We start from the raw sequence: 26,741 nt of genomic DNA on the forward strand, positions 1-26,741 counted from the left end.
GAACCCTGAAACACAAAGTTGCACTACTAATAAGATATTATATTACCCATAATGTTATACAAATCTATGTGCAGTATTTTAGACAGGAGATGGAACTCACAGAATACAGTGTTCACGTTATACCTTTATGTTGATGTGTCCATAGACATGGTCCATTTCTCCAAGCATCGCACAGACAAGTGACGATTTCCCAGAACCAACCCCACCAACTACTGCAACCAGGTTACCTTCCTTGATATTCAGGTTGACACTGCACATATGAACATCAGAGGTGTAGATAGACATGTACGAAATTGTCAAATTTACCCATGCTAAGCCTAGAGGGGGAACATCTACTTCTACTACAGTGGGCCACCTAGGAGATATTGATAATTCATAAAGGACCTGTCCACCTTAAAAATAGTTGTACACTTGGCAAAGCTTGAAACCTCAGCTGACATGACTACACTTAGACGTCAAGAACCTGGTGTCCACCAACATAGAGCAATCAGTAGATGAATGTAGAAATACAGGCGATAGGTGTCACTAACTTACTACCTTGGGTTTTTATCTCTGTACCACGTGCTGTATTATTATGCTACTACTACTATTATTATTTTGGTTTGTGGCAAAATAAAAGTGCCTCCATTATTTTGCTTCTGCTGCAATACACATTAGGGCAACATGCAATATCGCCTTACTTCTTCACTGCTGGAGATGTGCCCGGTTCCCAGGTAAAAGAGGCATCAGAAAACTGGATAGCAGCATCTGTGAATGATAAGGTACGTCTCACATTATGAACCAAAACACTATAAAACATAGCAAGTCTTAGACTGGAAAACTGTTGTGCCTACAATAGATGCAATTGCTATGTGGCTTGTGGTTCGAGGGGGGCAGAAAGTTGAGCTGCTCCTAGTGCCCGACACAGGGTCACATTATTTTCCTGCAGCTGCCGCTCAGGGGAGTCACAGCATAGAGATTTTTACAGCTTCCTCTAAGTTCACTAGTAGCTGTCACGGATGGTGTACAGGAAACAAGACAATACCATATAAACAATGTCTCTCTGGATCCACAACTAAGGAACAAAGGGAGACCCCTGCAAAAGACCTGCCGCTCTCCCTCACTGCTCAGCCTATGCGAACACCCCAAAGGTGGATGTCCGCATATCCACGTTCCTCGGCTATCTATTACCTGAAGACCCTACAATAGTGAAGGGACACGACCACCGGCTCCCTACACTGACACGGAGGGAGTCAGGGTCACCTGGATCCAGAAAAGACAAAATCATAAATACATAAACAGCACTTATCTTGCAGACGAATGACGACTGACGACTGGGAACAGGGAACTGGGAACTGGGAACTGGGAACAGCATGCATACACACTCCAGGAAGTTGTATCAGCCGCACACTACTGCATTATGGGGAGGAACTTAAAGGGTAGCGATCAGTCTGACTGCATGACAGCTGAGATAGACTAACGAGATGAGAAACTAAACCAAAACAAAGAAATTCAAGGAGGAGGATCTGAGAAGCTCCTGTGAGCGCTTCTCAGCTGTCTGGCTGTGACAGTACCCCTCCCTCTAGGAGTGGACTCCGGACACTCAGGGCCCACCTTCTCAGGATGGGACCTATGGAAAGCCCTGATGAGACGAGAGGCCTTAATGTCCGTCACTGGGACCCACATCCTCTCCTCAGGACCATAACCCTCCCAATGAACGAGGTACTGGAGGGAACCGCGGACAAGACGAGAATCCACAATCCTAGAGACCTGAAATTCAAGATTTCCATCAACCATAATCGGAGGAGGAGGCAAAGGCGAGGGTACAATAGGTTGAACATAAGGTTTCAATAAGGACTTATGAAAAACATTATGGATCTTCCAAGTCTGAGGAAGATCAAGACGGTAGGCAACAGGATTGATGACAGACAGGATCTTGTAAGGCCCAATAAACCTAGGACCCAACTTCCAGGAGGGAACCTTCAATTTGATATTCTTGGTAGACAACCACACCAGATCACCAACATTCAGGTCCGGACCAGGCACACGTCTCTTATCCGCCACACGCTTATATCTCTCACTCATGCTCTTTAGATTATCCTGAATCTTTTGCCAAATAGATGACAAAGACGAGGAGAATCTGTCCTCATCAGGCAAACCAGAAGAGCCCTCTCCCGAGAAAGTCCCAAACTGCGGATGGAACCCATATGCACCAAAAAATGGTGACTTATCAGAGGACTCCTGACGACGGTTATTTAAAGCAAACTCAGCAAGGGACAAAAAAGAACACCAATCCTCCTGATTCTCCGCCACAAAACAGCGCAGATATGTCTCCAGATTCTGATTGACGCGCTCTGTCTGGCCATTCGACTGCGGATGGAAAGCAGAAGAGAATGACAACCGAACCCCCAAGCGAGAACAGAAAGCCTTCCAGAATCTGGAAACAAACTGCGTGCCCCTATCAGAGACTATGTCTGAAGGAATCCCATGCAATTTGACAATGTGGTCAATAAATGCCTGCACCAGCGTCTTAGCATTGGGCAAACCAGGAAAAGGGATAAAATGCACCATTTTGCTAAAACGGTCCACCACCACCAGAATCACAGACTTCCCCGAGGAACGAGGCAAGTCCGTTATGAAGTCCATGGACAGATGTGTCCAAGGACGGGAAGGAATGGGCAAAGGAAGGAGAGGACCTGATGGCCGTGAATGAGGGACCTTGGCACGAGCGCAAGTCTCGCAAGCTGCCACAAAACCCTCAACCGACTTACGAAGCGCAGGCCACCAGAATCTCTGAGCGATGAGATCCAGTGTGGCTCTTGCCCCCGGGTGCCCAGCAAGGACCGTGTCGTGGTGTTCTTTAAAAATCTTGTGTCTCAAAGCGAGAGGCACAAACAACCTCCCAGGAGGACAAAGATCAGGAGCTTCTGACTGGGCTGCCTGCACCTCTGCCTCCAATTCAGGAAAAAGAGCAGAGACCACCACACCTTCAGCCAAAATGGGACCTGGGTCTTCAAAATTCCCACCTCCCGGAAAACAACGTGACAGGGCATCTGCCTTCACATTCTTAACCCCAGGGCGGAACGTAACAACAAAATTAAACCTTGAAAAGAACAAAGACCATCTGGCCTGTCTCGGGTTCAGACGCTTGGCTGACTCCAAGTAGGCCAGATTTTTATGGTCAGTAAACACGGTAATAGGGTGTCTGGCTCCCTCTAGCCAATGGCGCCATTCCTCAAAAGCCAACTTGATGGCCAACAATTCCCTATCTCCCACATCATAATTTCTCTCTGCGGAGGAGAGTTTCTTTGAGAAAAAGGCACACTGTTGCCATTTGGCAGGAGAGGAACCCTGAGACAAGACCGCACCCACCCCTACCTCAGAAGCATCAACCTCAACTATGAAGGGTAACGAAATATCAGGTTGTACTAGGATGGGAGCGGAAGCAAAACTCTCCTTGATATTAGAAAAGGCCTTACGCGCCTCTATCGACCAGGAAGAAAAATCTACCCCCTTTCTGGTCATATCAGTGAGTGGTTTAACAACAGAGGAATAATTCAAAATAAATTTCCTGTAATAATTGGCAAAGCCCAAAAAACGCATCAGCGCCTTCTGATTCTCAGGAAGCTCCCACTCAAGCACAGCGCGGACCTTCTCGGGGTCCATGCGAAAACCAGAAGCGGAGACAAGAAACCCCAGAAATTGGATTTCTGGAACCGCAAACACACATTTTTCCAGTTTCGCGTATAATTTATTCTCCCGCAGGATGAGCAAGACCTGACGTAAGTGTTCCTTATGAGTCTTAAAATCAGGAGAAAAAATCAAAATGTCATCCAAATACACTAATACAAATTTTCCCATTAAATGATAAAAAATGCTGTTCACGAAATGCTGAAAAACGGCTGGGGCATTCATCAAACCAAAAGGCATAACCAAATTCTCAAAATGGCCCTCAGGGGTATTGAAAGCCGTCTTCCATTCGACTCCTTCTCTGACCCTAACCAGGTTGTATGCCCCTCTTAGGTCTAATTTGGAAAAGACTTTAGCCCCAACAACCTGGTTAAACAGGTCCGGGATCAGAGGAAGCGTATAAGGATCACGACTAGTGATACTGGTCAGCTCCCTGAAATCCAGACAAGGTCTTAAAGAACCATCTTTTTTCTTAACAAAGAAAAAACCAGCGGCAACAGGTGACTTCGAGGGTCGTATGTGTCCTTTTCTCAGACTCTCAGAGATATAAGCCCGCATAGCGACCCTCTCAGGTTGGGAGAGATTGTATAAACGAGATTTAGGCAGCTTGGCGCCTGGGATGAGATTAATAGGGCAATCATACTCCCTGTGCGGAGGCAAACCCTGAACTCCACTCTCAGAGAAGACATCCAAAAATTCAGAGATGAAAGGTGGTACAGTCTTAGTAGAAACCTCAGAAACAGATGTTATGAGGCAATTCTCTCTGCAAAAGTTACTCCAACCATTTATTTGCCTCGCTTGCCAATCAATAGTGGGGTTATGTTTAGTGAGCCAGGGTAGCCCCAACACTAGAGGAGTAGGCAAACCGCTAAGGACGAAACATGACACATCCTCAACATGAGCATCACTCACAATTAAACGGATATTGTGAACTATGCCCTTTAATGATTTCTGAGAAAGTGGAGCTGAATCAATAGCAAAAACAGGAATATCCTTTCCCAAAGTGCATACCTGGAAACAATGAGTTATTGCAAATTGATTATCAATGAGGTTGACAGCTGCTCCACTATCCACAAAAATCTCACAAAAAATGCTCTTGCTCTCTAGCGCCACCCTAGCAGGCAGGACAAAACGGGAACTACAAGCAAACGGAAAACCTTCAATTTCCGCCTCAACCCTGCCAATAGTAACAGACGGAACATTTTTAAAAGATTTTTTCCTTTTTGTCTCTTTATTACTCCCAGAAAACTGCCTGAATCTCCTAGAGGGACAAACATTTGCCAGATGATTTATACCTCCACAACAAAAACAAACCCTCCCCTGCGGGCTGAATCTTCTATTGTCAGAGGCAATCAACCCCAGCTGCATGGACTCCTGCTCAGAAGGGGCTGACAGCGACTGAGACCCCTGTGCACAGAATGAGACCGCTGCACTGTCCCGGGACTGAGTATGACAGGAAGGAGAGATCTCTCCTCTCTCTCTAAGACGCCTGTCAATACGAACAGCCTGAGACATAGCAGAATCCAAGGAGGTAGGTCTTTCATGAAAGGCAAATGCATCTTTCAATCCCTCTGAAAGACCATAGCAAAATTGACTTCGGAGTGCAGCATCATTCCAACCCGTATCTGCTGCCCATCTCCGAAATTCTGAACAGTATATCTCTGCGGATTGTTTACCCTGGCATAACAGACGTAGTCTAGACTCAGCCAGAGCAATACGATCCGGATCATCATATATCTGACCCAGGGCTAAAAAGAATTCATCCACTGAACGAAGGGGCCGTGCCCCCTCCGGCAGCGAAAAGGCCCAGGACTGAGCGTTACCCCTGAGCAGCGATATAATGATCCCCACCCTCCGTTCTTCATCACCAGAAGAATGGGGAAGAAGGCGAAAATGGAGTTTGCAAGCCTCTCTAAAACGCACAAAATTCTCACTACCCCCGGAGAACGTATCCGGGAGCGAGATCTTAGGCTCAGCACAAACTCCATGAACGCAAGCTGAACCGGTCACTTGAAACTGAGAAAAAGTCTTACGGAGATCAGCTACCTCCAAAGAAAGACCCTGAAAGCGTTCAGCCAAAAGTGAAACCGGATCCATGCTTGAGACGGTTTTGGCGGCTGATAATGTCACGGATGGTGTACAGGAAACAAGACAATACCATATAAACAATGTCTCTCTGGATCCACAACTAAGGAACAAAGGGAGACCCCTGCAAAAGACCTGCCGCTCTCCCTCACTGCTCAGCCTATGCGAACACCCCAAAGGTGGATGTCCGCATATCCACGTTCCTCGGCTATCTATTACCTGAAGACCCTACAATAGTGAAGGGACACGACCACCTGCTCCCTACACTGACACGGAGGGAGTCAGGGTCACCTGGATCCAGAAAAGACAAAATCATAAATACATAAACAGCACTTATCTTGCAGACGAATGACGACTGACGACTGGGAACTGGGAACTGGGAACAGCATGCACACACACTCCAGGAAGTTGTATCAGCCGCACACTACTGCATTATGTGGAGGAACTTAAAGGGTAGCGATCAGTCTGACTGCATGACAGCTGAGATAGACTAACGAGATGAGAAACTAAACCAAAACAAAGAAATTCAAGGAGGAGGATCTGAGAAGCTCTTGTGAGCGCTTCTCAGCTGTCTGGCTGTGACAGTAGCTGTCCAAATCCATGCATAGAGCTCCCCCTAGAGGTGGCTGCAGGCCACCAGAGTCTTAGTATGTACCATACAAAGTAAAGCAGGGGGTTTGGAGCTGTATGGAGTAGATTTATCAATTTATTTATGAAGCCAGTTCTATTCCATAAATACATTGAAAAATATGGTATTCAGAAGTATCTGCGCCACTATCACAGGACCCCATAGCAAAAAACATTTTTTTTAACTTGTGGATTAGGCAGAGTGCTGGTTCTCCTTAAGGAGACCAGCTATGTATGGAAACTTACTGGTAGTGATTTATGGTATGGAAGTTATTGTCAATGCTCCATTTGGAAAGAATATGCAAAGAGGTATTGCCCAAGGAAGAGAATCATCTCTTGTGGAAATGGCTCCATATGAGTCAAAATCCGACTTTTGAACTAACTTCCAGTAAATCTCTATACGTAGCTGGTTTCTTTAAGGAGACCCAGGAGGCCATCTAAGCTGCAATCAAGGCATCACACCAAGCCGGAATTTGACTCCTAGAAAGCAACTTCCACAAGGTGGCGCTAGCGAGATGGTTTTCTTTCCTTGGGAGATATCTCTTTGCATATTCTTTTCCCATGGAGCATTACCCATAAGTCTCATAAATGTTGTTCATGGGCCAACCCCTTCAAACTCAAATTTTACTATTGGGCCCTATGATTCCTATGTACAACCCTGGTGCAAAATAAATACTGGACTATAGTAGTCACATCTACAGGCAATTCATAAGACCAATGTAGTGGGAATTTAGAAAGAGGAGACTTATCTCCCCCTTACTCCAGTTTTTTTTTTGTTTTGTCGTAAAACAGTCACAAACTTGGGGTCTGCGACTAAATTAGAGTTTTTATGCTGCCCTCGTCAGTTTCCAAATAGGAGGCATGGCGAAGGCAGTAAATGGGTGGGGCCATCAGCCTCAGCATATTTATTATCTTTTATGTTGGAAACTGGCATAAACGATGACTGAAATCTACGCCAGCCACGAACTGGCATAGATTTCAATCAGACACACAGACTGCACGTTGTCATGAATGCATCCTCTGGCGGTGAAGGGCATATGAAGACCGAAGTAGAACATACCGATCTTGATAAATCAGCATTTGCAACCACTGGGCTACCACTTTATGCTCTAAATGTATGAATATGGATGAGACTTTGATGTTTACTTCTTACCAACAGTGGGATCATTGCTTATGGCAGAGTTATCCAAGTCATCTCCTCCCAAGTATTTCTCCAGGCGGGCAGAGGATACTTTTGTCTGGAAATTGGAAATAGTCAATAGAAGACCATTATATACACAGTGGTTACACACAGTACAACTATAGTTACGTTCTTAATAAAGTTAAAAACTGACTATTTGAGCAGTGCCCAAGAGCCCCTGCCCAGGGGGTGCCCCTAGCCTCTCAGTAAAGACAAGTTGTGCAGAGGATCCAGACATAACTTTTACGGTCTTCCCCACCCTGGTCATGCGTGTATTCTGCACATCTGGCATCCATGTTGCAGCTGCAACACATAGGTGCATTTTCAATACGACAATAGGTCTCTATGTCAATGTGCAACTAGCGCCTCTCCCTAGGGCCCTCTATATAACACGCGCATCCCAGGTGTAGGAAATGCAGAGTGGTATAGTGCGGCCTAAAATGTCTCTTTATCCATGTCACGGTGCTCCTTCCTGGACATGGCTGGATCCCAAGCTTTGGCAGGTAAACTAAACTGTGCTATATCTGTTTCTCTCTGACTCTGCTGTACTGACAGGCTGGCTCTATAACTCAGCTTCTTCTGTATGCTGCACTTCACTTTGTAGTATTACTCTAGGTTATGACAGGGAACTTTCTTCCTGGCTCCTGAGGCTTCAAGCTTTGGCCTCCGTGGCCAGCAGAGCTTAGGGTGCTCTGGCTGGCGTGGGCACGTCCAGCAGAGACCTGCCCCTGCACACCTTTCCCCAAGCAGGAGGTAAGCTAGACTAACTAGAACTTCTGCCCCACCCTTCCTGCAGGAAGTAGGGCTAGCACACCCCCACTACAGAGGGGGGTTAGAATGAAATGGAAAGTTCCACTTTATTTAAGTATAGCTCTGCCGTGTTTGCTGCCACCTGCTGGTGAACCAGGCACATTACATGTTATAAACCGTTACATAACATTAGGAATGAACAGTGTGGAGGACCTGGAATAAATGCATAAGATGACATGAGGTTAGACCAATAAAGACAGTAGCAAGGTGCAGAAGTGGTAACACCACTTTGGGGTGTTACAAATGTAGGACACAGACCCGACACCCAATGGTCTCCATAGCCATGAGAAATGGAGCAGAATAGTGCACGCCCTGAATTTCTACGCAAGGATCCTCGGAAGGAGGTATGGATGGCACCACTATGGGTCCGTGTGCAGCCTGCGTCCACACATATGTACATTAAATTTGTGTGAATAAAACCTATAACGATAGATGTATATAGAAGCTCTTTTACTTACCTGCACCATGGTAGATATAAGCATAGGCAGCATGCAGAGGGGGAATCGGAGGATGTTAAACAGGGAGATGGATGTGAAGGCTCTCTCTGCATTCAGTATATTTTTTGGATCAACCACGACGTAAACAGCAAAACTGGCCACCGACACCTGCAAAAATGAGAAACAGTATCATAGTAGTTTAGGCAGATTTCTAAAAACGGTGTAAAATGAAGACTGTCTTTGTTGTGCACAGCAACCAATCAAAGATCAGCTTTCATTTCTTAAACTGCCCTGGTAAAATAAAAGCTGTACTGTGATTGGTTGCTATGGGAGACAAGCCTGTAACTTCAAAGAGGCCTATGTGGGAAATGGCACAGTTGTCTATAGCAACCTGTCGGATAACATTTTATTTCTCAAGTTACCGACAATGAAAGAAAAGATTATGAGCCTCATTTAGAACTGTCTAATAGGAAGACTGTCTTAGTTGCCCATAGCAACCAATCAAGGCTCACCTTTGATTTTTTTCAGAACACTTTAAGAAATGAGTTTTCCTATTAGACAGTTCTGATAAATAAGGCCCTATGTGACTATAACATAAGACATGTGACAGGGTATTAACTGATTCTTACCAAAAACGGGGCACAGGTGAATGTGAACAAGGAGGCGGAGAATAGATAGGTGAAGCGTAACAGGTCCTTCAGCTCCTTCTCACGAATTTCCTGCACCCGTTTCTCAAATGAAGGCTCCCAGGCGTACAACTTCAAGATCTAGAACAAAACACATGACGTAGAGTAAATATGGCGGCAAACATTCATAAAGCAGCTAAATACATCACAAGCCGAGTAATAACAACCCTCACCTTTATGCCGTTCAGAATTTCATTCATTATTTTCAGCCGTTTATCTTTGTTTTTCATGTTTTTCATCTGCAGAACACAAGAGTAGATTGGACTTTATGTGTATGTGCCATAGAGGCAGCCATAGAACAGAATAGTGGTCCCCTCCTCCATGTAAGAACAGGCGCAGGCCTCGCCCTCCTTCTATGTCATTATCGCCTACTTTCAGATGTGTGTCCCGCCCCTTAAAGGTATAGATCGTATCCTCAAACTATTGCCCTTGGACAAAAAACAATAGTGCCCCCAACAGTACCAGTCATGTTTCCCCCATAAAGGTGAAAGCCACAGTACCCCACAAAGTGCTTCCATAACAGTAGCAGCCACAGTTCCCCCATAACACTGACAGCCATGGTGCTCTTATACCACAGAGTCACTGTTCCCCTCTTAAAGGGTTTGTCCAGGATAAGATAAACAAGGCTTACTAAGAGCACCACACCTGTCCATAGGTTGTGTCTGGTACTGCAGCAGAGCTAAACTGAAGTGAGTGGTGCAATACCCCGCGCAATCTGTAGACAGATGTGGCGCTGACTTTGGAAGAAAGCAGCTGTGCTTTTCCTATGCTAGACAACTCCTTTAACAGCAACAGCCACAGAGTCCCAATAACATTGACAGCCATTATGCCCACATAATAGTGACCAACAGAGTGCCCACAACTAGTGGCAGCCACAGAGTCTCATAGCAGAGACAGCCATGGTACCCCTGCAGTGTCCCGCTCCAGAGTCGCAGTACACCGCAATGTGCAAAAGTATGTATTTCTGTGTATTACATGTATTTACTGTATTTTGTCCACATTCGTATGACCCGCAAAAAAGATAGAACATGTCCTATTCTTTTCCTGCAGACCAGAATAGGCATGGTTACAATGGATGCACACAAAAAAAGATAAAAACCCAGATGCAACACAGGAGTAATTGCATTTTTTGTGGATACGCAGTTGTGTGAATGCACCCTTAGGCTGAATAGTGAGAGGAGCACTTGTTGCTGACTCATGAGCCAGCCTGGACCCAAATCCATCCACAGCTGGGCCAGAGACAATAACTACAAAAGCAGGCCAGATGTAACAGAGGTGTAGAGAAAGCCCAGTAGAGATAACCTGTCTAAGAACTGTATAGCGTCCATATTCAGGAGCGTGATGCCTGAGCATACCAAATAACAGTTTGGCCCACTATCAGAAATACCCACACCCCAAGGTGGATTCTGTGGACATGTACTGCAAGTACAGCAACCTTTTCAAAAAAGGAGCAGCGTTTTTGTCTGCCATTAAAGGAAACAGCCCTGTAGTTGCATCGCATTACCTAAAGTGTACACCCCATGCCTGGATATCAAAGTCAGCTAGAGAAGCAGAGTAAGGAAAACTACTTTAAAGGGGTTATCCAAGACTAAACTTTATTTTTTTAACAGACATCATCAGAGTGGCTGGACCCGTGGCGGGGTTTAAACTTACCTAGTGCCTGCCACTGGATTCCGGCTGCATCGCTCCACTGCCACATCCGCAGGTCTCAGGTCTCTGGGAATCAATATGCTGTTTATGGGCGGTGACCTGTCAACTGTGTGGCAAGTGACCCAATGTTGTACCACATAGGTGACAGGTCTTTGCTGCGGCTAGTGATTGGCTGCAGCAGTCACATGACGCCCATCAACAGGATGTTGATTCCCAGAGATCCGGAACTTGATGAGGTGGCAGTGCAGCGATGCAGCCAGAATCCAGTGGCAGGGACCAGGTAACTATGAACCCCACCCTGGGTCCAGCCAATCTGAAGAGGCCTGTTAAAAAAAAAAAATTTAGTCTTGGATAACCTTTTTAAAGAGACACTGATTTTCTCGCTCGTATCATTGGGGGACACAGAAGACCATGCCTATAGCTGTTGCCACTAGCTCAGCTATACCCCTCCTGCAGACACTGAGCTAATCAGTTTTAGTTTAGTGTCTGTAGGAGGCAGACATGTTTTCCTGCAGGTCTACCAAAGATAATTTTCTTTTTTCTTTTTCTGATCGGACTACAGACGGCCTCCAACCACCTGTTTTACCGCACACTTGAGGGGGGAGACCAGTGGGTCCTCAAGCCCGCTGCTCGTTCCCCACCTCTGGAAGACAAGGAGGAACAGTGGATCTCAAATCCGCTGTAACCCACCAGCTACAGTGTCACCTTATCTGCTACTTCCAGAAGTCCCCCCTGTTACCAGTGTAGCCACCCTCCCCAAGGGGCAACACACTGAAAAAGGTGACACTGCTAGAATCAAGGTGGGTGAAACCGTCTAGGTAAGTATTACCTACCTTTCCCTGCTGGCCCCCGTCACCATCCCCCCCCAACACCCCTCAGGGGTTAACCTTCCTCCCTGTACTGGGTTCTAGGGGCTAACCTTCTGCTGGGTCCCCTTCTCCTGTGTTCTCTAAAGTAAACACATATATAGGCCTACCATATACTGAGACTGCGAAATAGAACCGATAACTATACAGACACAGTGATATATATGCCCCTGCAATATATCGATACTGTGTAGCAGAAGCACTAATCCAACTAGCAAAGTATTAACCCTCCATAGACTACACCGCCCTGACTTTTTTTTTTTTTTTTTTTTTCTTCACTTCACCTTGGCGCCCCCTGTGCAACTGCCCACCATCCTTGGGCAAGCCCCACAGCACACTTTTTTATATTTTATCTTCATATTATCTCGCAGTGCACTGACGTACACTGCTTTAGGGTGCTGCCTCGGTGAATACCCACATAACCACCTACATCCCATTCCTAATATTTTGTCACTTCTAAATAGTCCTCTTGGCGCTCCAGAGAATACTTTCCCTCCTTCCCTTTCTACTGCGGTTAATCCCCCTCCTCCTTTTTTTCTCCTTATTTTTTCTTCTTCTTCAACAAAGCTACAGCATAGCAGAGCTGAGATTGTTGCAGATGTGTTTGCCTGCCAAAGTTAAGCCAATACCTGCTGATGACCAAGATACCCTTTGGAAACTAGATTATCGTTTATGCCAAGTAAAGCTGTGTTCAACGTTAATGCAAAGTCTGGACTCCGTTGATTCTACTTATTCATCACCCAAGTTCAACAACCCCACTTTTGCACTTGCTTCGGACTACACCACGTCTGGGATCCAAGGATATCCAGGTAGGAGCACCATAACACGTGCTTACAACACCTTCAGAGAGAGTGTAGGCCACTCTACACCACTCTGGAAATCCTATATCTGGGTACCCACACTACCATCTACAAAGGGGACTCCATGCCCTTGTTGCTTAACTGCAACTGGCGTCACGACTAGAGTTGAGCGAACACCTGGATGTTCGGGTTCGAGAAGTTCGGCCGAACTTCCCGGAAATGTTCGGGTTCGGGATCCGAACCCGACCCAAACTTCGTTCCGAACCCCATTGAAGTCAATGGGGACCCGAACTTTTCGGCACTAAAAAGGCTGTAAAACAGCCCAGGAAAGAGCTAGAGGGCTGCAAAAGGCAGCAACATGTAGGTAAATCCCCTGCAAACAAATGTGGATAGGGAAATGAATTAAAATAAAAATAAAATATATAAAAATAAACCAATATCAATTGGAGAGAGGTCCCATAGCAGAGAATCTGGCTTCACGTCAGCAGAGAATCAGTCTTCATGCCATAGCAGAGAATCTGGCTTCACGTCACCCACCACTGGAACAGGCCACTGTCACATATTTAGGCCCAGGCACCCAGGCAGAGGAGAGAGGTCCCGTAACAGAGAATCTGGCTTCATGTCAGCAGAGAATCAGTCTGCATGTCATAGCAGAGAATCAGGCTTCACGTCACCCACCACTGGAACAGGCCACTGTCACATATTTAGGCCCAGGCACCCAGGCAGAGGAGAGAGGTCCCATAACAGAGATTCAAGCTTCATGTCAGCAGAGAATCAGTCTTCATGTCATAACAGAGAATCAGTCTTCACGTCACCCACCACTGGAACAGGCCACTGTCACATATTTAGGCCCCGGCACCCAGGCAGAGGAGAGAGGTCCCATAACAGAGATTCAGGCTTCATGTCAGCAGAGAATCAGTCTTCATGTCATAGCAGAGAATCAGGCTTCACGTCACCCACCACTGGAACAGGCCACTGTCACATATTTAGGCCCAGGCACCCAGACAGAGGAGAGAGGTCCCGTAACAGAGAATCTGGCTTCATGTCAGCACAGAATCAGTCTTCATGTCATAGCAGAGAATCAGGCTTCATGTCACCCACCACTGGAACAGGCCACTGTCACATATTTAGGCCCAGGCACCCAGGCAGAGGAGAGAGGTCCCATAACAGAGATTCAGGCTTCATGTCAGTAGAGAATCAGTCTTCATGTCATAGCAGAGAATCAGGCTTCACGTCACCCACCACTGGAACAGGCCACTGTCACATATTTAGGCCCAGGCACCCAGGCAGAGGAGAGAGGTCCCATAACAGAGATTCAGGCTTCATGTCAGCAGAGAATCAGTCTTCATGTCATAGCAGAGAATCAGGCTTCACATCACCCACCACTGGAACAGGCCACTGTCACATATTTAGGCCCAGGCACCCAGACAGAGGAGAGAGGTCCCGTAACAGAGAATCTGGCTTCATGTCAGTACAGAATCAGTCTTCATGTCATAGCAGAGAATCAGGCTTCACGTCACCCACCACTGGAACAGGCCACTGTCACATATTTAGGCCCAGGCACCCAGGCAGAGGAGAGAGGGCCCATAACAGAGATTCAGGCTTCATGTCAGCAGAGAATCAGTCTTCATGTCATAGCAGAGAATCAGGCTTCACGTCACCCACCACTGGAACAGGCCACTGTCACATATTTAGGCCCAGGCACCCAGGCAGAGGAGAGAGGTCCCATAACAGAGATTCAGGATTCATGTCAGCAGAGAATCAGTCTTCATGTCATAGCAGAGAATCAGGCTTCACGTCACCCACCACTGGAACAGGCCACTGTCACATATTTAGGCCCAGGCACCCAGACAGAGGAGAGAGGTCCCGTAACAGAGAATCTGGCTTCATGTCAGCACAGAATCAGTCTTCATGTCATAGCAGAGAATCAGGCTTCACGTCACCCACCACTGGAACAGGCCACTGTCACATATTTAGGCCCAGGCACCCAGGCAGAGGAGAGAGGTCCCATAACAGACATTCAGGCTTCATGTCAGCAGAGATTCAGTCTTCATGTCATAGCAGAGAATCAGGCTTCACGTCACCCACCACTGGAACAGGCCACTGTCACATATTTAGGCCCCGGCACCCAGACAGAGGAGAGAGGTCCAGTAACAGAGAATCTGGCTTCATGTCAGCACAGATCAGTCTTCATGTCATAGCAGAGAATCAGGCTTCACGTCACCCACCACTGGAACAGGCCACTGTCACATATTTAGGCCCAGGCACCCAGGCAGAGGAGAGAGGTCGCGTAACAGAGAATCTGTCTTCATGTCAGCACAGAATCAGTCTTCATGTCATAGCAGAGAATCAGGCTTCACGTCACCCACCACTGGAACAGGCCACTGTCACACATTTAGGCCCCGGCACCCAGACAGAGGAGAGGTTCATTCAACTTTGGGTTGCCCCGCAATATAATGGTAAAATGAAAATAAAAATAGGATTGAATGAGGAAGTGCCCTGGAGTACAATAATATATGGTTAAGGGGAGGTAGTTAATGTCTAATCTGCACAAGGGATGGACAGGTCCTGTGGGATCCATGCCTGGTTCATTTTTATGAACGTCAGCTTGTCCACATTGGCTGTAGACAGGCGGCTGCGTTTGTCTGTAATGACGCCCCCTGCCGTGCTGAATACACTTTCAGACAAAACGCTGGCCGCCGGGCAGGCCAGCACCTCCAAGGCATAAAAGGCTAGCTCTGGCCACGTGGACAATTTGGAGACCCAGAAGTTGAATGGGGCCGAACCATCAGTCAGTACGTGGAGGGGTGTGCACAGGTACTGTTCCACCATGTTAGTGAAATTTTGCCTCCTGCTAACACGTTCCGTATCAGGTGGTGGTGCAGTTAGCTGTGGCGTGGTGACAAAACTTTTCCACATCTCTGCCATGCTAACCCTGCCCTCAGAGGAGCTGGCTGTGACACAGCTGCGTTGGCGACCTCTTGCTCCTCCTCTGCCTTCGCCTTGGGCTTCCACTGGTTCCCCTGTGACATTTGGGAATGCTCTCAGTAGCGCGTCTACCAATGTGCGCTTGTACTCGCGCATCTTCCTATCACGCTCCAGTGTAGTAAGTAAGGTGGGCACATTGTCTTTGTACCGGGGATCCAGCAGGGTTGCAACCCAGTTGTCCGCACACGCTAAAATGTGGGCAACTCTGCTGTCGTTGCGCAGGCACTGCAGCATGTAGTCGCTCATGTGTGCCAGGCTGCCCAGAGGTAAGGACAAGCTGTCCTCTGTGGGAGGCGTATCGTCATCGTCCTGTGGTTCCCCCCAGCCACGCACCAGTGATGGGCCCGAGCTGCTTTGGGTGCCACCTCGCTGTGAACATGCTTCATCCTCATCCTCCTCCACCTCCTCCTCATCCTCGTCCTCCTCGTCCTCCAGTAGTGGGCCCTGTCTGGCCACATTTGTACCTGGCCTCTGGTGTTGCAAAAAACCTCCCTCTGAGTCACTTCGAAGAGACTGGCCTGAAAGTGCTAAAAATGACCCCTCTTCCTCCTTTTCCTCCTGGGCCACCTCCTCTTCCATCATCGCCCTAAGTGTTTTCTCAAGGAGACATAGAAGTGGTATTGTAACGCTGATAACTGCGTCATCGCCAATGGCCATGTTGGTGGAGTACTCGAAACAGCGCAACAGGGCACACAGGTCTCGCATGGAGGCCCAGTCATTGGTGGTGAAGTGGTGCTGTTCCGCAGTGCGACTGACCCGTGCGTGCTGCAGCTGAAACTCCACAATGGCCTGCTGCTGCTTGCACAGTCTGTCCAGCATGTGCAAGGTGGAGTTCCACCTGGTGGGCACATCGCATATGAGGCGGTGAGCGGGAAGGCCGAAGTTACGCTGTAGCGCAGACAGGCGTGCAGCAGCAGGGTGTGAACGCCGGAAGCGCGAACAGACGGCCCGCACTTTATGCAGCAGCTCTGACATGTCGGGGTAGTTGCGAATGAACTTCTGCACCACCAAATTCAGCACTTGCGCCAGGCAAGGGATGTGCGTCAAACCGGCTAGTCCCAGAGCTGCAACGAGATTTCGCCCATTATCGCACACCACCAGGCCGGGCTTGAGGCTCACCGGCAGCAACCACTCGTCGGTCTGTTGTTCTATACCCCGCCACAACTCCTGTGCGGTGTGGGGCCTGTCCCCCAAACATATGAGTTTCAGAACGGCCTGCTGACGTTTACCCCGGGCTGTGCTGAAGTTGGTGGTGAAGGTGTGTGGCTGACTGGATGAGCAGGTGGAAGAAGAGGAGGAGGAAGCTGAGTAGGAGGAGGAGGAGACAGGAGGCAAAGAATGTTGCCCTGCGATCCTTGGCGGCGGAAGGACGTGCGCCAAACAGCTCTCCGCCTGGGGCCCAGCCGCCACTACATTTACCCAGTGTGCAGTTAGGGAGATATAGCGTCCCTGGCCGTGCTTACTGGTCCACGTATCTGTGGTTAGGTGGACCTTGCCACAGATGGCGTTGCGCAGTGCACACTTGATTTTATCGGACACTTGGTTTGTGCAGGGAAGGCACGGCTCTCTTGGAGAAGTAGTGCCGGCTGGGAACAACATACTGTGGGACAGCAAGCGACATGAGCTGTTTGAAGCTGTCTGTGTCCACCAGCCTAAATGACAGCATTTTATAGGCCAGTAGTTTAGAAATGCTGGCATTCAGGGCCAGGGATCGAGGGTGGCTAGGTGGGAATTTACGCTTTCTCTCAAATGTTTATGAGATGGAGAGCTGAACGCTGCCGTGTGACATGGTTGAGATGCTTGGTGACGCAGGTGGTGGTGTTGGTGGTACATCCCATGTTTGCTGGGCGGCAGGTGCCAACGATCCTCCAGAGGCGGAGGAAGAGGCCGAGGCCGAGGCAGCAGCAGAAGAGGCCGAGGCGGCAGCAGCAGAAGAGGTAGCAGGGGGAGCCTGAGTGACTTCTTTGTTTTTAAGGTGTTTACTCCACTGCAGTTCATGCTTTGCATGCAGGTGCCTGGTCATGCAGGTTGTGCTAAGGTTCAGAACGTTAATGCCTCGCTTCAGGCTCTGATGGCACAGCGTGCAAACCACTCGGGTCTTGTCGTCAGCACATTGTTTAAAGAAGTGCCATGCCAGGGAACTCCTTGAAGCTGCCTTTGGGGTGCTCGGTCCCAGATGGCGGCGGTCAGTAGCAGGCAGAGTCTCTTGGCGGCGGGTGTTCTGATTTTGCCCACTGCTCCCTCTTTGTCTTTTGCTACGCTGTTGGCTCGGTCTCACCACTGCCTCTTCCTCCGAACTGTGAAAGTCAGTGGCACGACCTTCATTCCATGTGGGGTCTAGGACCTCATCGTCCCCTGCATCGTCTTCCACCCAGTCTTGATCCCTGACCTCCTGTTCAGTCTGCACACTGCAGAAAGACGCAGCAGTTGGCACCTGTGTTTCGTCATCATCAGAGACGTGCTGAGGTGGTATTCCCATGTCCTCATCATCAGGAAACATAAGTGGTTGTGCGTTAGTGCATTCTATCTCTTCCACCCCTGGGGAAGGGCTAGGTGGATGCCCTTGGGAAACCCTGGCAGCAGAGTCTTCAAACAGCATAAGAGACTGCTGCATAACTTGAGGCTCAGACAGTTTCCCTGATATGCATGGGGGTGATGTGACAGACTGATGGGCTTGGTTTTCATGCGCCATCTGTGCGCTTTCTGCAGAAGACTGGGTGGGAGATAATGTGAACGTGCTGGATGCACTGTCGGCCACCCAATTGACTAATGCCTGTACCTGCTCAGGCCTTACCATCCTTAGAACGGCATTGGTCCCCACCAAATATCGCTGTAAATTCTGGCGGCTACTGGGACCTGAGGTAGTTGGTACACTAGGACGTGTGGCTGTGGCAGAACGGCCACGTCCTCTCCCAGCACCAGAGGGTCCACTAACACCACCACGACCATGTCCACGTCCGCGTCCCTTACTAGTTTTTTTTCCTCATTGTTACCGTTCACCACAATAAGAAAAATATTATTCGGGCCAATGTATTGAATTAAAATTCAGGCCTTTTTTTACAGACACCTAACACTGTCTGGCTATCTATTTAGGTACCGTATTACACTAATACAGGCACACAAGTAATGACAGATTTGGTTGAATATAAATGTGAGGCCTATTTTTTACGCGCTGTGTGACAGATATACCTTTAATCACAGAATTAGACTTGTATCTGCACTGTAGCGTGTGTGTTAAGTTTTTCTGAATGACACTATCAGCACCTTGAATCTAAGATATCCTTTTTGGGATAGATTTAAAGTAGGCCTGATATAGCAGAAACTACTAATTTTGAGAATGGCAAATTTGGGAATAGTTTTTCAACCCAGAACAAAAACTGTGCTTTTACGGTCACTAAATATAACTTGACCAGCTAAAACTGTACTGATTTGGAGGAATAGAAATGTCAGGCCTATTTTTTACGCGCTGTGTGACAGATATACCTTTAATCACAGAATTAGACTTGTATCTGCACTGTAGCGTGTGTGTTAAGTTTTTCAGAATGACACTATCAGCACCTTCTTTCTAAGATATCCTTTTTGGGATAGATTTAAAGTAGGCCTGATATAGCAGAAACTACTAATTTTGAGAATGGCAAATTTGGGAATAGTTTTTTAACCCAGAACAAAAACTGTGCTTTTACGGTCAATACAAATAACTTGACCAGCTAAAACAGTACTGATTTGGAGGAATATAAATGTCAGGTCTATTTTTTAGGCGCTGGGTGACAGGCTCAACTTGCCCCTGATGTAGTATATGGCCAAAAAATAACCACACTATTGATGGTTAAATGCACTTGGGTGACACAGGCTCAGCCTGCACCTGATGTAGTATATGGCCAAAAAATAACCACACTGTTGATGGTTAAATGCACTTGGGTGACACAGGCTCAGCCTGCACCTTATGTAGGATATAGCAAAAAATAACCACACTATTGATGGTTAAATGCACTTGGGTGACACAGGCTCAGCCTGCACCTAATGTAGTATATGGCCAAAAAATAACCACACTGTTGATGGTTAAATGCACTTGGGTGACACAGGCTCAGCCTGCACCTAATGTAGTATATGGCCAAAAAATAACCACACTGTTGATGGTTAAATGCACTTGGGTGACACAGGCTCAGCCTGCACCTGATGTAGTATATGGCCAAAAAATAACCACACTGTTGATGGTTAAATGCACTTGGGTGACACAGGCTCAGCCTGCACCTGATGTAGGATATAGCAAAAAATAACCACACTATTGATGGTTAAATGCACTTGGTGGTAGCTTGTGCTGGCGCACCACAAGCCACGAAATGGTCGCCGATCACCCCAGAAAAAAGTGATATAAAAATGCTCTGGGCAGCCTAAAAAAAGTGAGCAATTCAATATCAGCACTTCAATGATCCACAGCTGGAGATCGATCACTGAATTAAGTCTTTTGGAGGAGTTAATCTGCCTAATCTCGCCCTAACGTCGCAGCAGCAACCTCTCCCTATGCTTGAATCAGCAGAGTGACGTGCAGCGCTACGTGACCCAAGCTTATATAGAGGCTGGGTCACATGCTGCACTGGCCAATCACAGCCATGCCAATAGTAGGCAAGGCTGTGATGGCCTCTTGGGGCAAGTAGTATGATGCTTGTTGATTGGCTGCTTTGCAGCCTTTCAAAAAGCGCCAAGAAAGCGCCGAACACCGAACCCGAACCCGGACTTTTACGAAAATGTTCGGGTTCGGGTCCGTGTGACGGATACCCCAAAATTCGGTACGAACCCGAACTATACAGTTCGGGTTCGCTCATCCCTAGTCACGACTATTTGCTCTATAAGGGTACTTTCACACTAGCGTTTTTCTTTTCCGGCATAAAGTTCCGTCCTAGGGGCTCTATACTGGAAAAGAACTGAACAGTTTTATCCCCATGCATTCTGAATGGAGAACTGTTCAGGACGGAGATAATACCGCAGCATGCTGCGGTTTTATCTCCAGCCAAAAAAACTGAACACTTGCCTGAATGTCGTATTCTGCATTTTTTTCCATAGGAATGTATTAGTGCCGGATCCGGCATTAAAAATACTGCAATTCCGGATCAATCCTTCCGGTCTGCTTATGCGCAGACCGGTAAAAATGTGAAAAAATTCTGGGTTGGGGCTATATGACAGGCCTTGGTTTCGTTCTGGTTTTGTTCCCTCCCCATGGTACTGTTCTTTAATGTCCCATGGTCTTCTGTGTTCCCCAATGATATGAGCAAGAAAGTAGGATTTTTGTCTTGCCTGTAAAATCCTTTTCTCGCTGAGTTCATTGGGGGGAAACAGCACCTACTCGGTAAGTACATTGCTGTCTCTCCTTGATGGGTCCCTCTGGTTCTTGATTCTGACCCATCTTTGCCTTTCTTACCTTTTATTGTTTTCTGTTGGCTTTTCCTGGCTGCTCCTACTGCTTTTGTACAAACTGATCAGCTCAGTGTCTGCAGGAGGGGTATAGCTGAGAGGAGAAGCTAACCCTTTTTTTGCTTAGTGTCGCCTCCTAGTGGCAACAGCTATACCCATGGTCTTCTGTGTCCCCCAATGAACTCAGCGAGAAAAGGATTTTACAGGTAAGACAAAAATCCTACTTTTCAACTACCAGTGCAGCCATGAAACCTGTAACATCTGTGAACAGTGCATCCTGTGCAGCAACAGCCAATCTATTGCATGATAACAACGGTCCTGATCTGTTTGCATTTGAATTCTTTAGTAAAGAACTGTTCTGCTGCACAACTGCCTAATCATTGCTCCCTGCACCCCTAGTACACTGCAAAGTGTTGGCATCATGACATCTGGGACCCTGCCATGCACCTCAAAACATGCAACACCAAGGGAGGAGAACCCTAGAACCAAAGAGTGCCACAAAGGGAAGAAAGGTGCACCTTTCCACATCACTGCATGAGGCCAGGAAACATCAGAACCGTGAGTACTACTACAACTCCCATCCGGCCATCCACACTTAAGCATGCCCCTGCAGCATGCTGCACTCCATCACATTGTGCAAAACAAGTGGCAGCAACAAAAGTCCCATGAAAGTAATAGTCATGGTGTGCCTATACCAGTGTCCTCTACAGTTTCACCCATAACAGTGACAGCCATAGCTTTTCCTTTAATGTTCCAGCTACAGTGTCCCCTTTAAAGTGTGAAGTGTAAAATACAGCACCCCTTCTTATTGTCGGCAGCAGGAACAATCTCCAGCTGCCATTAAAAAAAAAAATCTAATAATTGGGTTAATCTTGATGAAAAATTGGAAGTCTGAAAGCTCTGTCCTTTTTTCAAAAGTCTCCTGAACTTGGCAGGAGTGTGGGCATGTGTGTCATGGTACTGCAATATTAGCAAACAATGGACTATGCCAACTTGAAGGTCATGAAGTCCTCCAACATGACATCAGTTTGAGCAAATTGGTGCATGTCCAGTAGTGATGAGCGGGAGGTGCCATATTCGATTTTGCGATATTTCGCGAATATTCGATTGAATATTCATCTTATATTCGTCGAAATCGAATATTCGTCATTATGCTATTTATTGCGAATAATATGCGATTTAAATAATCGCATATTTCGATTTTTTGTATTTTACGAATATTCACCATATTGCTATATATTCTTGTTTTAGAATATGACGAATATGACGAATATTCTAAAAAACAAAGTTATAGCAATATAGCGAATATTCATAAAATACACATATAGATTGCAAGTTCACTAATGTAGTGCTATAATCTTTTTTTTGTCTAATTTTTTTTTGTCTCTTTCTGAATCAGAAAGAGACAAAAAAATTGACAAAAAAAAAAGATTATAGCGCTACATTAGTGAAATTTCAATCTATATGTGTAATTTACGAATATTCGCTATGTTGTTAAATATTCTTGTCTTACAATATGACAAATATTCTAAAAAACTAATATATAGCATTATATCAATTACAGTGGGATGCGAAAGTTTGGGCAACCTTGTTAATCGTCATGATTTTCCTGTATAAATCGTTGGTTGTTACGATGAAAAATGTCAGTTAAATATATCATATAGGAGACACACACAGTGATATTTGAGAAGTGAAATGAAGTTTATTGGATTTACAGAAAGTGTGCTATAATTGTTTAAACAAAATTAGGCAGGTGCATAAATTTGGGCACCACAAAAAAGAAATGAAATCAATATTTAGTAGATACTCTGAAAATCAATAAAAATTATATTGAAAATATTTAGTAGATCCTCCTTTTGCAGAAATGACAGCCTCTAAACGCTTCCTGTAGGTTCCAATGAGAGTCTGGATTCTGGTTGAAGGTATTTTGGACCATTCCTCTTTACAAAACCTCTTTAGTTCATTCAGGTTTGATGGCTTCCGAGCATGGACAGCTCTCTTTAAGTCACACCACAGATTTTCAATTATATTCAGGTCTGGGGACTGAGATGGCCATTCCAGAACGTTGTACTTGTTCCTCTGCATAAATGCCTTAGTGGATTTTGAGCAGTGTTTAGGGTCGTTGTCTTGTTGAAAGATCCAGCCCCGGCGCTGCTTCACCTTTGTCACTGATTCCTGGACATTGGTCTCCAGAATCTGCTGATACTGAGTGGAATCCATGCGTCCCTCAACTTTGACAAGATTCCCAGTCCCTGCACTGGCCCCACAGCCCCACAGCATGATGGAACCACCACCATATTTTACTGTAGGTAGCAGGTGTTTTTCTTGGAATGCTGTGTTCTTTTTCCTCCATGCATAACGCCCCTCGTTATGGCCAAATAACTAAATTTTAGTTTCATCAGTCCACAGCACCTTATTCCAAAATGAAGCTGGCTTGTCCCAATGTGCTTTAGCCCACCTCAAGCGGCACTTTTTGTGCTGTGGGCGGAGAAAAGGCTTCCTCTGCATCCCTCTCGCATACAGCATCTCCTTGTGTAAAGTGCGCCGAATGGTTGAACGATGCACAGTGACTCCATCTGCAGCAAGATGATGTTGTAGGTCTTTGGTGCTGGTCTGTGGGTTGACTCTGACTGTTCTCACCATTCGTCGCTTCTGTCTATCCGAGATTTTTCTTGGTCTGCCATTTTGAGCCTTAACTTGAACTGAGCCTGTGGTCTTCCATTTCCTCAATATGTTCCTAACTGTGGAAACAGACAGCTGAAATCTCTGAGACAGCTTTCTGTATCCTTCCCCTAAACCATGATGGTGAATGAAAGGAAATTTGAAAGGAATCATGTTCTTTATTATGTCAAAATGAATTCTGCTTTTTGCTGAAGTTTTGTTTCTATGTTAGGTACTAACTCTGATTGCTGTGAAACTAATATACTGTAAGGTTTCTATTCTCTGTAACCCTGAATCTTATCTCTTTGGCACTACTCCCGGACAATATTCCTAATATGGAAGTTCCGTTTTTGTTTCTATTTCTCTGAGCGTAGAATGAAACGTTTTAATATGATAGGTTAAATACATAACATACGATGATATGCTAATAAAGAGGGTAAAGCCCCCTCTATATAACCTGTGTGCATTAAAAATAAACCTCAGAGTGTTCATTCAGTACATCACTGTTGTGTCTTTCGTTACCTACTGAGTGAAGCGCTCTCCTGACGTCAGAAAAGGACTCAAACCAGGCCGATACTAGAAGTTTGGTGCCAGGGGTACCAAGTGGGACTCAGAGATTCCTATCAGTTTGGGGGCTCGTCCGGGATCGTGGAAGGTTTTCCTCGTGTTCGGTAAGGAAGGCATCTGTTATTGTCCTCTGGCCGATCCGAGGACCACGTCCCGATCTAGTAAGTAGAACCTACAACTTCTAGTATAATTACTGTATCAGGGATACAGGGTACAGACTCCGGGAGTCTGGGGGAGTGACCCGGGGACTCCGGGAGTCCGCCGTGAGGATCACTCAGAGAAAAATAGTGCGCACTACATAATATTGTCTCAGGGAGACAAGGATGGAGCTTGGTTTGACTCTTTTAACGTTGTTTTAAAGTATAAGATTATTAGAGTTGAGATAAGGATACTGATGTCCGGGTGGTAAGTGTACGGACTGAAGTTCACTATTTGCATAGAGTTTTAAGGACATTGCATTGTTGTTTTACTGTGTTGCGGAGGTCTGCAATACGCCCCACGCCCGGCAGGGAGCAATCCATTAACCCGCAGATAGGTGAACACAAGCTGCAGACCAAAGCAACAAATTATATGTTTGATGAGACACTCTGATATTTTCTGATCAGACCTGAGTCCTTTGCCTAGTTGACAGCATTAATTTGTCGAATCCTTAACGCTTCAGTGCAGCCAGTCCTAGGAAAGTAGCATCATTAAAATATCAGACGGAATGGGGTCACAAGGGTCTAAAACAAATCATCCCAAACCTGAGACGGGAGAAACATGCAAAGTTTATGTTGCACGGTGTAGTCCCACAAATTACTTCCTATTTAACCCATGGGTGGATAACTTAGCTGGATGGACTGAGTTCATGCAAGCTGCTAGCCCCTTTTTCCCAGGGACGGCGATAATAGCCCGTACCACATGGACATGATAAAGGGTCTTTGTCTGGGAGACAAAGAAGCATGGCCACATTTTGACCATGACCCGTCCTAGGATATGGATTACATGATACAAAGGAGTAGGGAATCCTGCAGAGTAAGTGATGTTATATGTGTAATATTATTATAGAAGACAAAAATTGTTCAATAATTTTCTTTCCCCAGCGGTGTAATGTGAGAATCCAGTTTTTAACAAGAATTATTATATATGTACAACATTAACTAAGAACACCTGACATATAAAATGATTTGGGTTTAACAAAATGACTTTATGATTATAACATGTATATTGTCTTACAGCGACAGACCATCAGTAATTCTGGGTGTGGTGTGGCTGTTTCCCGGAAAACTGTGTTTGTCTGTGCTGCAAGTTTTGGGATGAAACAAAGACAATTGTGTGATTAGGTTGGAAGACAAATGATTCAGTGGAATGTGAATGGGTGTGGCTCTGAGTTGTAGTGGTGTTGAAAGTGTGAAAGAGCCCTAATGGATGCTTTAGGAGAGCTGTGTGTGCAATTCAGTTTTTATGTGTAAGGGCATGGTTATGAGCTGTTTTGTGAAGATGAGTACATGAAATGTATATGAATGTGTATGGAGTACGATATTTGTTTTCATATAATATGCGCATTGAGAATTTTATTTTTCTTGGAAGTTTTTGGTTTTTATTGGTGCCAACAGCATTGATCAAGCTGTACATTTTTTTTTATCGAAGTTAATGAAAAGTTTCTTATGGGCCCTTTGTGTGTTCATGTCTGTATTGTCAGATCTGTTTGTTTCAATGTTTGAAGTTACGTGTTACATGTTAAGTGTTGTGCTTCACATCAGAGCTCTGTTCTCACGGACAGAAGGTGGACCACAGCGTCCGACTAAAAGGGGTGGACTTAGATGACTGAGAGTAGGATTCATGGTAGATAGCAGTGCAACCTCAAGTGTGTTAAGTAAAGATTTGTTCATTAAGCTTGACTTACAAGTGTCAGCCAAAAATCAGGGCATAAGAGTACACTCAGATCTCATTCCAGTCTCTACACCAGTGCTACTGATTCTTGCAAACATACAGAACCACCCAGAACTTAACAACATTAACCCTGCATTATGGTCTTCAAATGAATATGACACAGGATTCATAGATTGCACACCTTACAAAGCTACTGTAAAACCAGGTGTCATTTCAGTGTTCCAGAAACAATACCTACTGCCAAAAGAGAAACTCGATGGACTTAGGCCAATGATAAAAGAATTCCTACAAAAGGGAATCCTGGAAGAGGTGATTTCACCCTACAGCACGCCCGTGAATCCAGTGACAAAGGCAGATGGTACTACCCGCTTTGTACAGGATTTAAGGGCCATCAACAACATCATTGTGCCTATAGCCCCTGTTGTACCTGACAT

At 46.1% G+C, this 26,741-nt stretch overlaps 1 protein-coding gene across 1 annotated transcript; it reads right to left on the reverse strand.

Annotated features, from left to right (window-relative positions):
* Positions 1-123: 123 nt before the first annotated feature.
* Positions 124-9,501, reverse strand: LOC120983815 (canalicular multispecific organic anion transporter 1-like; the record flags this gene model as incomplete). Its single annotated transcript, XM_040413236.1, has 5 exons — positions 9,438-9,501; positions 8,830-8,976; positions 7,535-7,619; positions 681-747; positions 124-250 (listed from the first exon to the last, which is right to left on the reverse strand). Coding segments are annotated over exons 2-5 (312 nt in total), but the record flags the coding sequence as incomplete, so codon positions are not given.
* Between the last annotated feature and the right edge of the window lie 17,240 nt (positions 9,502-26,741).

The sequence above is a fragment of the Bufo bufo genome, unplaced genomic scaffold (assembly GCF_905171765.1).
Source record: "Bufo bufo unplaced genomic scaffold, aBufBuf1.1, whole genome shotgun sequence".
In the NCBI taxonomy this organism is placed as follows: domain Eukaryota; kingdom Metazoa; phylum Chordata; class Amphibia; order Anura; family Bufonidae; genus Bufo; species Bufo bufo.